The sequence below is a fragment of the Panthera leo genome, chromosome A1, assembly GCF_018350215.1.
Source record: "Panthera leo isolate Ple1 chromosome A1, P.leo_Ple1_pat1.1, whole genome shotgun sequence".
In the NCBI taxonomy this organism is placed as follows: Eukaryota; Metazoa; Chordata; class Mammalia; order Carnivora; family Felidae; genus Panthera; species Panthera leo.
In genome coordinates this window covers 173,601,202-173,616,141 of record NC_056679.1, presented here as the reverse complement: position 1 = coordinate 173,616,141, position 14,940 = coordinate 173,601,202, and the positions used below count along the sequence as shown (strand labels likewise).

At 38.9% G+C, this 14,940-nt stretch overlaps 1 protein-coding gene across 3 annotated transcripts in view; it reads left to right on the top strand.

Annotated features, from left to right (window-relative positions):
- The window catches only part of FAF2 (Fas associated factor family member 2), a 79,015-nt gene that overhangs the window by 53,219 nt on the left and 10,856 nt on the right, over window positions 1-14,940 (top strand). For all 3 annotated transcript variants that reach the window (XM_042945975.1, XM_042945990.1, XM_042945984.1), the window contains exons 3-7: window positions 6,775-6,909; window positions 8,890-8,966; window positions 11,512-11,650; window positions 13,241-13,326; window positions 13,442-13,533. In XM_042945975.1, the coding sequence (XP_042801909.1) occupies window positions 6,775-6,909; window positions 8,890-8,966; window positions 11,512-11,650; window positions 13,241-13,326; window positions 13,442-13,533 (529 nt within the window). The remainder of the gene's footprint in view (window positions 1-6,774; window positions 6,910-8,889; window positions 8,967-11,511; window positions 11,651-13,240; window positions 13,327-13,441; window positions 13,534-14,940) is intronic.

Below are 14,940 nucleotides of genomic sequence, written 5' to 3'. Positions count from 1 at the left end.
ACATACATAGTTACAGACTTTATTCTTGTGATGAAAACTTTTAAGATCTAGTCAGTTCATTACCTCCCCTGGCATCCTTGAAGCCCCCTGGCTACTCTAGCCCCTCTTTGGCTTTGTGCCTTGAGCCTGACTTGGAGAGAATATTTGGGGATGGGTGGGCTTCAGGATGCTGGATCCAGTCATCTTTTTCTTTCTTTCTTTTTTTTTTTTTTTTTTAATGTTATTTATTTTTGAGACAGAGACAGAGCATGAGCAGGGGAGGGGCAGAGAGTGAGGGAGACACATAATCTGAAGCAGGCTCCAGGCTCTGAGCTGTCAGCACATAGCCCGATGCGGGGCTTGAACTCACAGACTCTGAGATCATGACCTGAGCTGAAGTCGGACGCTTAACCGACTGAGCCACCCAGGCACCCCAGTCATCTTTTTCTTAAGTTATACGTTTAGTCCTTTCACATGTTGAACTTCCCCCATATCTGTTTCCCAAAAATAAAATGTTCCTTAAAGACCATCATGAGTCAGAAATGGAACTGGCGGCAGCAGCTATCAGATGAGCTATCTCGTGTCGGCCACCTGCTTTCTTCTCCCATTACTTCTCTATTGTGGTCTTCTCTAGAAAGCCAAACCACGAGCACCAGTTTATGCATCTAGCAAGGTAGTGCTGGTGGTTGACACGAGGCTCTCAGTTCCTTGGCATGTGAAATGCTCCATAGGACTGCTTGAGTATCCTCCCACCATGGCAGTTGACTTCGCGGTTAACTTGACTCATATCAGTGTTAAGACTACATCTGGTCTCTCCTTTGCTGTCCTGGGCCTCGTGCTTTCTTTGTCACTCCCCTCCCACAAGGTCCTGCTGAAAAGTGGTTGATGTGTCTTGCACTTTGTGAGGATTTTTGACTGTAGCTTGATTTCATTACTTCAAGCATTCATTATTTGGAAAATATTGTTCACTGAATTAATACAGATCTTCCAAATGTTGTTGCATTTTACCATATACATAATTTCATGTGTTAAAAGCACCACCAAACTCATCAGAAAAGCTTTTAAGAGGTATTAGGAAATTGGCAGGTTTACAGTGGCAGATATAAGTTTGCAAATTCTAATTTATAATTGACAATAATTGCTGTTAGTTGTGGGTTTTAAATTAACAGCTTTATTATTGATATGTAATTCACATACCAAACAGTTCACCCATTTCAAATGTGAAATTCAGTAGTTTTTAGTATATTCACATTGTTGAGCATCCATTACCCCCATCAGTTTTAAAATATTTTCCCAAAAATGTTTTAAAATATTGAGAACCCCCCCCACCCCCGCAAAATAACCCATGCCCTTTAGCTATTACCCTGCTGCTTCTATCCCTCCCTGCCCCTAAGCAACTACTAATCTACTTTCCATTTATAGATTTCCCATACTGCCATATGAATGGAATCATAGTATGTGGTCTTTTGTGACTGGCTTCTTTTACTTAAGATAATATTGTCAAGATTCATCCATGTTGTAGCATGTATCCGTACTGCATGCCTTTTTTTGTGTTGTGGTAAAATGTACATAACATAAAAGTTTGCCATTTTTTTTAAGTTTATTGTTTAATTTATATCCAAGTTGGTTAGCATATAGTGCAACAGTGATTTCAGGAGTAGATTCCTTAATGCCCCTTACCCATCCCCTCCTCCCACAATCCCTCCAGCAACCCTCTGCTTGTTTTCTATATTTAAGAGTCTCTTATGTTTTGTCCTCCTCCCTGTTTTTATATTCTTTTTGCTTCCCTTATGTTCATCTGTTTTGTATCTAAAAGTCCTCATATGAGTGAAGTCCTATGATGTTTGTCTTTTCTGACTAATTTCCCTTAGCATAATACCCTCCATTTCCATCCACGTAGTTGCAAATGGCAAGATTTCATTCTTTTTGATTGCCGTGTAATACTCTATTGATTGCCGTGTATACTCCATACACACACACACCACATCTTTATCTATTCATCTATTGATGGACATTTGGGCGCTTTCCATACTTCGGCTATTGTTGATAGCACTGCTATAAACATTGGGGTGTATGTGCCTCTTCAAAACAGTGCACCTATATCTCTTGGGTAAATACCCAGTAGTGCAGTCGCTGGGTCATAGGGTAGTTCTATTTTTAATTTTTTGAGGAACCCCCATACTGTTTTCCAGAGTGGCTGCACCAGTTTGCATTCCTACCAGCAGTTGCAAAGAGATCCTCTTTCTCCGCACCCTCGCCAACATCTGTTTGTTGCCTGAGTTGTTAATGTGAGCCATTCTGACAGGTGTGAGGTGGTATCTCATTGTGGTTTTGATTTGTATTTCCCTGATGATGAGTGATGTTGAGCATCATTTCATGTGTCAGTTGGCCATCTGGATGTCTTCTTTGGAGAAGTGTCTCTTCATTTCTTTGGCCAGTTTCTTCACTGGATTATTTGGTTTTTTGGGTGTTGAGTTTGAGAAGTTCTTTATAGATTTTGGATACTAACCCTTTATCTGACAGGTCATTTGCAAATATATTTTCCCATTCTGTCAATTGCCTTTTAGTTTTGCTGATTGTTTTCTTTGCTGTGCAGACGCTTTTTATTTTGTTAAGGTCCCAATAGTTCATTTTTGCGTTTGTTTCCCTTGCCTCTGGAGAGGTGTTGAGTAAGAAGTTCTTGCAGCCCAGGTCAAAGAAGTTTTTGCCTGCTTTCTCCTCTAGGGTTTTCATGGCTTCCTATCTTACATTTAGAGCTTTTATCCATTTTGAGTTTATTTTTGTGTATGGTGTAAGAAAGTAGTCTAGGTTCATTTTTCTGCATGTTGCTGTCCAGTTTTCCCAGCACCACTTGCTGAAGAGACTGTCTTTCTTCCATTGGATATTCCTTCCTGGTTTGTCAAAGATTAGTTGGCCATACGTTTGTGGATCTATTTCTGTGTTCTGTATTGTGTTCCGTTGATCTGAGTGTCTGTTTTTGTGCCAGTACCATACTGTCTTGATGATTACAGCTTTGTAATACATCTTGAAGTGAGACATTGTGATGCATCCAGCTTCGGTTTTCATTTTCAAGCTTGCTTTGCCTATTCAGGGTTTTTCTGGATCCATACAAATTTTAGAATTGTTTCAGTTCTTTGAAGAATGCTGGTGTTATTTTGATAGGGATTGCAAAAGTTTACCATTTTAATCATTTTAAGATTATGATTTTGTTGCATTAAGTACATTGTTGTGCAGCCATTACCACTATCTGTTTTCAGAATTTTTTCATCTTCCCAAATTGAAACTCTGTACCCATTAAACGATTATTTCCCATTATCCCCTTTCCCTGCCTCTGGTAACCACAATTCCACATTTTATCTTTATAAAATATGACTATTTTAGATACCTGATGTAAGAGGCATCAGACAGTATTTGTCCTTTTGTGTCTGGCTTATTTTACTTAGCATTATGTTTTCAAGATTTATCCACGTCATGGTGTGTATCAGTACTTCCATTCCTTTTTATTGTCAAATCATATTCCTTTGTATGAATATACCACAGTATCTTCATTCATTAGTTGATAAACGCTTGGACTGTTCCCACTTTAATCTATTATCAGTAATGTTGCAGGGAACGTTAGTGTACAAGTTTTTGTGGAGATGTATGTTTTCATTTCTCTTGGGTGTATAGCTAGGAGTAGAATTGCTGGCTCCTATGACAACTCTATGTTTAACCTTTTGAAGAACTGCCAGACTCTTTCCAAAGAGGCTACACTATTTTACATTCCAGTAGTAGTGGCTAAGGGGTCCAATTTCTCCACATGTCACCAACATTTGTTAATATCTGTCTTTTAAAATTTTATTTTTTTAATGTTTTTATTTATTTTTGAAGGAGGGAGAGAGAGAGACAGAGCATGAGTGGGGGAGGAACAGAGAGAGGGAGACACAGAATTCGAAGCAGGCTCCAGGCTCCGAGCTGTCAGCACAGAGCCCATTGCGGGGCTTGAACTCACGAACTGTGAGATCACGACCTAGGCCAAAGTCGGACGCTTATTGACTGAGCCATCCAGGCACCCCAGTATCTGTCTTTCATATGATAGCCTTTTAGTGGGTGTGAAGTAGTATCTTGTGGTTTTGGTTTGCATTTTTCTAATGGCTAATGATGATAGAGCATCTTTTCACGCGTTTGTTGGTTGTTTGTAAATCATCTTTGGAGAGCATCTATTCAAGTCCTTTGCCCATTTTTAAATTGGGTTATTGTCTTTTTGATGATGAGTTGTAAGGGTTCTTAATATATTCTAGATGCTACACTCTTATCAGATATATGATTTGTAAATCTTTTCTCCTATTCTGTGGGTTGCCTTTTGACTCTTTTGATAGTGTCCTTTGATGCACAAAAGTTTTCAGTTTTTTTGTTGTTTTGTTTTTAAAGTAAGCTCCATGCCCAATGTGGAGCTTGAACTCCCAGCCCTGAGTTCAAGAGTCAACATGCTTTTCCAACTGAGCCAGCCAGGTGCCCCAAACGTTTTCAGTTTTGATGGAAGTCCCAGTTTATCTAATGTTTTTCTTTTGTTGTTTGTGCTTTTACCATCGTATCTAAGGAACAATTGCCTAATCCAGGGTCATGAAGATTTTCACCTATGTCTTCTTTTAAGAATTTTATAATTTCAGCTCTTACATTTACGTCTTTGATGTGTTTTGAGTTAATTTGTGTATATAATATGATTTAAGGGTTCAAGTTCATTCTTTTGCATGTTAGCATCCAGTTGTCCCAGCATCATTTGTTGATAGACTGTTCTTTCCACATCGAATTGTGCCTTTATACTTGAAAATATGAAAACTTAGAGAACTGCCTGGCGTTAGCCACACTGCAAAATTTAAAGCCAACTATCACGGTGAGAGAACACTCAAGTCCTCACTTCTTACAGCAACTGTAGTTTCCCAAAACCACTCTCAGGTTTGATAATTCACTAGAAGAGTTAACTAAAAGCTGTTATACTCATGGTTACGATTTATTGTAGGGAAAGGGTATAGATTAAAATCAGCTAAAGGAAGAGATCTATAAGGCAGAATGTTGAGTTCTAAGCACAAAGCTTCAGTATTCCTCTTTCATGCAGTCAGAATGCATTATCCTTCTGGCAAAGATTTGTGACATTATGCATGAAGTATTGCCAGTCAGGGAAGCTTACCTCAGCTTCAGTGTCGAGTTTTCATTGGGTCTTATTTACACAGTATAATTGTTTTTGATTGATTACCTATGATTGAACTCAGTCTCCAGGTCAACTGATACTGCATTACCCACAGTCCCCACCCTAAACCCCATGGTTGATCTTTCTGGGGTGGCAGTCTACCCTATCAGGTATAGATTATCTCCCAGAATCCAGAGCCAAATACCAGATCTTTTTTTGGACACAGTGAAATTTTTTTTTTTTTTTTTTTTTTATTTTTTATTTTTTATTTTTTAATATATGAAATTTACTGTCAAATTGGTTTCCATACAACACCCAGTGCTCATCCCAAAAGGTGCCCTCCTCAATACCCATCACCCACCCTGTCCTCCCTCCCACCCTGCCCTCCCTCCCACCCCCCATCAACCCTCAGTTTGTTCTCAGTTTTTTAACAGTCTCTAATGCTTTGGCTCTCTCCCACTCTAACCTCTTTTTTTTTTTTTTTTTTTTTTTTTTCCTTCCCCTCCCCCATGGGTTTCTGTTATGTTTCTCAGGATCCACATAAGAGTGAAACCATATGGTATCTGTCTTTCTCTGTATGGCTTATTTCACTTAGCATCACACTCTCCAGTTCCATCCATGTTGCTACAAAAGGCCATATTTCATTTTTTCTCATTGCCACGTAGTATTCCATTGTGTATATAAACCACAGTTTCTTTATCCATTCATCAGTTGATGGACATTTAGGCTCTTTCCATAATTTGGCTATTGTTGAGAGTGCCGCTATAAACATTGGGGTACAGGTGCCCCTATGCATCAGTACTCCTGTATCCCTTGGATAAATTCCTAGCAGTGCTATTGCTGGGTCATAGGGTAGGTCTATTTTTAATTTTCTGAGGAACCTCCACACTGCTTTCCAGAGCGGCTGCACCAATTTGCATTCCCACCAACAGTGCAAGAGGGTTCCTGTTTCTCCACATCCTCTCCAGCATCTATAGTCTCCTGATTTCTTCCACAGTGAAATTTTTTACTACACTGGGACAAGTATCCATTTTCTGGGGCAGAGTTAATAAGAGAATAAGGCGTTTTACTGAATATCTTCTGTCAGGATTATATTAGGATCTTTATGTATGTACATCTTACTAAATTTTCAAATTAACCCTGAGAAATACTGTTTCTCCTTTTTGCATATGAGGAAACTGAGGCTCATAAGCCAGGCGACTATTGTGAGTGGTGGAGCTAAGATTCACACCTAAGTTTCTGTTCCAAAGCCAAGCCCTCCACCAAACACTGCTCATCAGAGTTGCTCCATCAGACCGCTCTAGGGGCACTTCCTACATTGTATTCTCTGTGGATGGCTTTCCTTCACACAGTGAAGCACCTTGGATCCCAGCCACTCTAAATAATACATACCATCTGAATAAAAGCAGTTGTGTTTACTGCACAAATGGAGCTTTCAGATAAATTTCTTGGACTCCTCTACTGTGAATTCTGGAGCCATCACCACACATTGCCTCCCAGCAAAGCAAGTTAAAGGTCTATGAAGATATACTCATCATATAACCTGTTTTGAAGTACCAAGCAATGGTGTTACTTTTAGGTTGATTTGAACAACACTGAAACTCTTGCTGCTCTTTTTTTCTTCTCAGGCTGCTGTACAGGACCGATTGAATGAACAAGAGGGTGTACCAAGTGTTTTCAACCCACCTCCATCCCGACCCTTGCAAGTTAATACAGCTGACCACAGGATCTACAGCTATGTTGTCTCAAGACCACAACCAAGGGCAAGTTATTTTATAGCTGGAATTTCCCCCTTGTTTGTTTCATAAGTCCATTCACTAGGTTATGTTGATCTCTGTATGATAGGAGCAAAGGAAATATTCAGAATGTAAACCTATTAGGTTGATCTGGCTTCTTGGTAGATATGTTGGGTTTATCATCTTCACTTGATTCTTCAATGAATTGATACAGTAACTATCTTTTTTTTTTTTTTTTTAATTTTATTTTTGGCTCTTTGTTAGTTATTTGAAGTTTGTGCACCTTATTTGAGTACACAATTTTATTTACATGTCTGAAAATGTTGGCTGCATGTTCAATAGATTTATCACTTTTTTAAAAAAATATTTTATTTTTTAAGTAATCTCTACACCTTGCGTGGGGCTCGAACTCACAACCATGAGATCAAGAGTTGTATGCTCTACCACCTGAGCCAGGCACCCTTAAATCTTTCCATTTTAAGTTAAAATGTTTACTGGATTCTTTGTTGCTTCATTTTACTTAATTGTAAGCTACTTCTAGGGAAGTTACTTGGAATCTTTGTGGGAGCCTTAGCCGTATCTTTAAAATTCATCTTGAAGGGCTAGTAGCAGGGAGGTGATAAGTGGTTCATTTAAGAATGCTCCGGTGTACCAGGTATTTTGCTGTTGGGGATCCAGATATGAATAAGAGCCAGTCCTCCCCCTTCAAATTGTTCTCATAGTCTAATTAGGAAAGTCAGATATGTATAGTGATGATGAACTCTAGAGAACTTTTTAGAGTTTCTCTTTCTTACTCTTGGAATTACACTCAAACTCTTACACTTGGATTTAGAATTCCAAGAAAGCACTCACTTTAACTTTGCAGCAGTTAGAATTTACTCCGTTATCACACTTTAAGACTTTGTTTTTAAGCAGTCTCCACACTGACCATTGGGCTCAAACCCAGAACCCTGAGATCAAGAGTCACACACTCTACCGACTGAGCCAACCAGGCGCCCCATCATACTTTTTTTGTGGAATACTTGACAACATTTTAAAAATGGAGTTTCTAAGTAGTTGCTTTGGGGTATTCTGAAGTGGAAGAAAACAAGTTCCTAGAGCAGTTACATGACTCAAGAAATTCTGTATATGTCTAATGTTTCCGCCATTATTTTGGGACTCTTATGTCAGCCATGGGGCTCCAGAGCTCCCTGGCCATAGACACAGGGAAAGTCTCAGGTTAACACAATGTGACATATAAGAAATGTTTTGTAAATGATAGAGCCCCTACATAGTTAATAATAACAGCAATAATCAACATTGCTAAAATTATAATTAGTATTATTACTAAGATTAATGGCCATATGGAGGCTTATAATTGTGGTTTATGTAATTATTTCTCATTTATATACAAATGTCCAAAGTAGTAATTGTGGTTATTGTTATTTCTGTATACCATATTTTAATGTATAAATTTGAAAAGGAAAGAATTGGGGCGCCTGGGTGGCTCAGTCGGTTAAGCATCTGACTTTGGCTCAGGTCATGATCTCGCGGTCCGTGAGTTCGAGCCCTGCGTTGGGCTCTGGGCTGATGGCTCAGAGCCTGGCCTGCTTCCGATTCTGTGTCTCCCCTCTCTCTGCCCCTCCCCCGTTCATGCTCTGTCTCTCTCTGTCTCAAAAATAAATAAAAACGTTAAAAAAAAAAATTTAAAAAGGAAAGAATGAATACTTATGATTTAGGGAGGCAAACTTGTAATTAAATTTGACAATATAGATAGTTGCAGAATTGAAGCACTGAAGCAGATTTAATACAAAAATTATGTGATAAAATAAAAATCTGATAGTATTAGATGAAATGAGATGAAAGGCAATAAGTCTTTAAGAAGGATGATGTGACCAGGAAGAGGGAACTGTATTGCAGTGGAGGAATCATGCAAAAGAACAAAAAAAGAGTGAAAATTTGAACTAGCCATCTGCAGAGTATTGGAGATTGAGAGAATGGTGTCTAACTTTGTTTTTGGAATTTCAGGGGCTGCTTGGATGGGGTTATTACTTGATAATGCTTCCATTCCGGTTTACCTATTACACAATACTTGATATATTTAGGTATGTACATTTGTATTTATATGTTAGTAGAAATAGGGTAGACTTTGGAGCTGAAACATAGACCAGAATAGTAAGGTTTATGCTTTGTCAGTTTTGACTTGCCAATTGATCATCAGATTGAATACTCTTTCAGAACACTCTAATACTGTAGTATGACAATATTTTAAATTGTTCAAACATAACAGATGTTGTGAAATGGAACTGTTTTAAAGTAACCCTGTAAAGTAGTCTTGCCTATCTTTCTCAAGATCAGTCTACCTATGTTTATCGTTATCCTCCCTCTTCCCACCATGTCTGTCACCTTTACATTCCCTAGTGAATCTTCACACCCTTTTCTTTCTAACCACCATTATCTACCAGCTTCACACCCCTTGTAACTTTTACCCTAAACCATCTAACTATATCCGACTACTCATAATCCCAAAAAATGTTCTTGCTCTTAGATTACCCATTTTTCTCTACACCTCCCACAACACTTTTACCTCTCTGGACACTCCTGTACATTCCCCTCTGTCCTGACAGCCCATTGGATGCTGGCACTGGCACCCTTGCATATATATATATCCCCTTGCTTTACACTTTCACTTTTCTTCTCACTTCCTTCATGTGCCATTCAGAGAGCTCAGTACTGGAAGACAGAGAGGGGCCAGGCCTACAAAATGTCAAAGGAGCCCAAGTTTCTGGCATTAGTCGTGGGGCATCTGGTCTATAACTAAGTAGTAAATGAACCCACACCTAGGCTTTATGGGGAACTACTAAAATGTTTTATGGGCATTTAGGCCAACCAATGAAGCTGGAATATGTGGTCTGGGCCTTGCATACAGGGCAACCTGTGCTTCCCCTGATGCATGGAATAGCTTTGCCTTGCTCTAGGGAGCAGAGGCTGGAGATGAGGACCCAGCAGGTGTAGAAGTGCAAGGATCAGATAAGACTACTTGGTGCTTTAGGAGTCTGCCTGCTTAATGGCTTCCTTTTGCTTTAGCAAAGTTCTTATTGGTTATCAGTTAATCAATTGGTACTCTTTGCATCCTGTTTTATTTGAGAATGGACACATATAAACCGTTAAAATCATAACAGACTGAATTGAGATCTTTTTTAAAAAAAGCTGATTGTCCTGAATTATGTAGGCCATGAGAATATATTACAGTTAAAAAAGTTACAGCCTTTATCCATTCATTCATCAAAATTTGAAAACTTAAAAACTTAATAAGATAGTCCTAAATACTTAATTTCAGAGAAAGTTATCAAAACATCAATCTTTTAAAAGATTTTTAACCACTCCCTTACATATATACAACTTCTTACATTTGTTTTTAATTTGCTCTAAAATGTTTGTGTAAGTGAATTTGATTTGATTACTCAGGAGAAATTCCAAGTGAAATTGTATACACATGGGGAATTTGAGGGGCTAAGGAATTGGCTCAAGATTGGGTAAGGAAAGTGTCATAGTTTAGTCGCCTTTTCTGTGCTGAAAATCTGTGAATATTGTTTGCTTTTCTTGGAAAAAAATATGCATGGCATGTGTGACTAATTTTAATGCAACTGTATCATCCAAGCAACTTGTTTAATGTTATGTAGCACATTGACTTATCAGAACTGTGTCCATTGCCTTCTGTGGAAACCCAAAGGCTAAATAAATGGTGCTATACAATTATGATAAGATAGGCTCTTTAGAAACAGATGTGTGGTATCAATCACCCTTAACTTGACAATAGCTGCCAGGTGCCAAATCTATCAGTGTACTCTAGATCAGTTTTATAAACTTCCTTCATGGATGCCATCAACCATAAATCATTAAGCAGGATTTTACTTGACCCCTTGAAAAGCAAGTAAATCATGAGCACAAGTTCAGGTTTGAAGCCTGACCATAATTTGAATGGCTTGGGAGTATGCACTAAAAATTCAAAATCCCAGGATGACAGAAAGGAAAGGAAGAGGCAAGTAGGACAAAAAGAAAGAGACAGAGCTCTTTTCTAGAGCAGTAGAACTGCTGCTTTCTGTGATAATGGAACTTTCTGTGATAATGGAACGTTCTGTATCTGTACTGTCCAGTGTGGAAGCCACCTAACCACGTATGACTACTGAGTACTTAATGTGGCGAGACCGAAGAGCTGAATTTTAAATTGTATTTCATTTAGTTAACTTTAAATTTAGATAGCTACATGTGGCTACCTTACTAGACAGTGCCATTCTAGAAAATCTGGGGGCACAGCCTGACCTGTGATCTTTTTGGACTGTGTCTTCCTTTCCCAATTTTTCTAGTCCTGAATTTTTCTGCAAAAAGCATGCAGGATTTATTTAGACCAGTGTTGGAATTTATAATCCTAGCAGTTTGCATTCGTCTTAAACAGGCAATGGAACAACACTTGCTGCTTTGCACCTTTTGAGCCAGACTATACTCTCGGGTTTGATGGTCCACTCACAAACCCTTCACCTCCTTTTGCTGCCATGCCTCTGGCTCTGTTGTAGGAATCTTTACAAACTGGCCCACTCCATATGCACTACAGTAAGCCGATTCATGTGATATTTATTCCTTCCTCCCCAGGTTTGCTCTTCGTTTTATACGGCCTGACCCTCGCAGCCGGGTCACTGACCCCGTTGGGGACATTGTTTCATTTATGCACTCTTTTGAAGAGAAATATGGGAGGGCACACCCTGTCTTCTACCAGGGAACGTACAGCCAGGTCAGTGCCACGAACCATATAGATGCCAATTTATTGATATGGTTATATCCACAAAGGAAAGCATAGCCCAGCACTGATCATGTCATTCTTTTACTCAAGAACCTTAAATACCTCTTCACTGCTTATAGAAAAAAAAAAAGCCAACCCTACTTGATCTAATTCAAACCTCCTTTGGAGGACTTTCCTATATAACTTGTTTCTGCATACCCTAGGTTCCAGCTAAACCATTTCCTGTACATACTCTGTACTTTTTACCTCTGTGCCTTTGCTTTTGCTTTTCCCTCCACCTGGAATGCCTTCCTCACATTTTTGGTAAATGGAAGCTTGCGCATCCTTCAGCTAGGTCATATCACTCCTTTCTTATATCCTTTCTGATTAATGTGCCCTACCCTGGCCTACCTTGCAGTCTAAAATAGTAATCTTTCTTATGGTGCTATCATAGTTTTCTTGAAACTTAAAGCATTTTCACGTTTTTCCTTATATTATGGTTGCTTATATTTGTGTTTTATCTCCTATAGCAGACAATGATCCCCTTGAAGGCAAAGCTCAAGTTATCTTTGATCCCTCACAGAATTGAACAAGGGCATAGAGCATAGCCTCAAGGCAGCACATCTCTTTCAACCCAAGCCACACAGACCTTTGACTGTTGTCTCTCAGGGGGTGAAAATTAAGACTTCTATGGGTGTTAGGCATATCTCTAGTTTGCCAGAGAAAAATGTAGAAATAACACTGTGAACATAGCCCAAACAGTGGTTCTATTCTGCAGCCTCCAGAATTCCTGAATCTATCTGGTGAAAGAGAAAAATACTTTTCTCGTACTTCCTGCTTTGAGTCTCCCATATCGGCTTTTTCTCTATAGTCTCCTCAGGGGCTCTACTACTACCCTACTCAACAAGCATTAAGCACCTACTATATGCCCGGGCAGTGTGCTCAGTGCTGGAAATGCAGATGTGAATGAGATGGGTACCTCTCCTGCACCCCCTTTGCTATGATCCTGAGGATAGATCACCATTGGTCATTCAGGAAATCTTTACTGAATTGTAATGTGCTCAGGATTAAGCAAATGAAAAAGCATACACAGGAATCTTGGACATTAGCCTTGTCTTTGAAGATCTTTTAAATCCTGTGCTCTTTAGAATGCATTTGGGTCCCCCAGTCTCTCGTGCCTGCTTGGTATGTGGCCTGGGATCAGTCTCACCTTTGCAGTATTTTTTATGTACGAAGATGTTGTAGCTGTAAAGTGGCAAAATTCTCACCTCCCTTTTCACGTGGTCACATTCTTCTGTTTTTATCTTCCTTTAGACTGTGGGAACAGCTGACTTCTGTGATTTGTTGGGACTTTCCTTTGTCAGCCTGTCTACTGTCATGTGCCTAATACAGTTTAAATCCTAACAACACTAAAACCTTTTCATTAAAGCTTGTTAGCGTGGACTTTCTGTAGGGGGAAAAATGCCAGGGGTGTGAAGGTAGGAGCCCAGGAATCTGATTTCTTGTTCACCATTTTTCCTCATTCTCCTTTTGTTCCCTTAGCCTAATTAAAAGCTCAAGGCACAGTCATCATAATAATTGGTGGTCTTCTGTCTCCTACAGGCACTTAATGATGCCAAGCGAGAACTTCGCTTTCTTTTGGTTTATCTTCATGGAGATGATCACCAGGACTCTGATGAGTTCTGTCGGTAAGTGGATTGATCGGTTTTTTTGTTTTGTTTTTTTGTGGGTTTTTTTGTGGTTTTTTGCTGATATTTTGTAGTAAGCAGGTTCTTCTCATGTCCTTTTCATCCCTCTCCTCAGCAACACACTCTGTGCACCTGAAGTTATTTCCCTAATAAACACTAGGATGCTCTTCTGGGCATGCTCCACAAATAAACCTGAGGGATACAGGGGTAAGTTGTCTTTCTTTTTCCTCATTGAGATTGTTGAGCTATCTTTAGAATAATCTGGAAAAACATGCCATTTATTGCATGATTATTCTGTGGTAGACATAATGCTAGTATACATTATCTTATTTAATCCTCTCAGTAATCCTGAGATATGGGGGTTGTATTATCTATGGTTTAGGAAACAGACTCAGAGAGTTTAAGCCACTGACCAAAGATCATACAGTTAGCAAGCTCTGTCTCTCAGACTCTCAGCCTTTTATTTACAAGTAACCATTGCCAGGGCCTGTTTTGTTTTATTTTATTTTATTTTATTTTATTTTATTTTATTTATTTATTTATTTATTTATTTATTTATTTATTTATTTATTTATTTATTTATTTAAAATGTCTTCTTGTTTAGTTTTGAGAGAGAGAGAGCACGTGTGTGAGCAGGGGTGGGCCAGAGAGAGAAGGAGACAGAGGATCCTAAGCAGACTGCACTGACAGCAGAGATCCTGACGCGGGAGTTGAACTCACAAACCTTGAGATCATGACCTGCTGAAGTTGAACACTTAACTGCTTAATTGAGCCACCCAGGTGCTCCAGGGCCTGTTTTAGTTTTAAAAACACCCAGTCCTGTGCAGAAACTTGCTTTTAATCTAAATGGCTTTTTAGTGAGGAGTTTACTCTCAGCAGCAGCAGTTTTAACAGACCTTCTTATACAATGAATTAGTTGTTTGAGTACCTTGAGTACTGATAGGGATTCAGAAAGTTCAGATCTTTGTTGACAGTAACTCTTACCTGGAGATGGAGATAAGTATTTTTAGAAGTCAGTATGGCATATAAAGGTATCCAGTGAAGAAACATACAGTTACTTTACTGTTGCTTCTGTTCAACAGCTTTTGAGTACATGCTAGTGGACCAGGCACTGTGCTAGTAGGTCCTAGCACAGTGAATCAAAGATGTTTTGCCTACATTTTAGAATCTGATTTTTTACCCCTAACTGATATTTATACCTCTGATAAATTCCTACAGGGTGCGTTTTGCCGTTCTAATATGGCTCTGGGGTGGGGGTAGTGAATAGAAAGAGTCTAAGGATATTTTTTTACAGATGCTTATAAAATCTCTTTCAAATCATAAGAAAAACATAAGTAAAACTCTGTTATGGTAAAATATTGGTTATTTGGAAGACCAACTTTCTAAACTCCTTTGGAACAGAAAAACTAGCCCTTTTAATGGAGGGCAAGGTAGGGAGACATGAAAAGAGGAGTAAGGAAGGGATTGAATAAGAGGAAGAAAAGGCAGAGACGATGATAGGAGTTGATCACCAGTAGTATAAAAGTGAGATTTGCAGTCTTATTTGCTTTAGGCTTGATACCCAACATAGAGAAAAATTATGCTCAGCAGTAGCCAGATTCTTTATAGATCCTT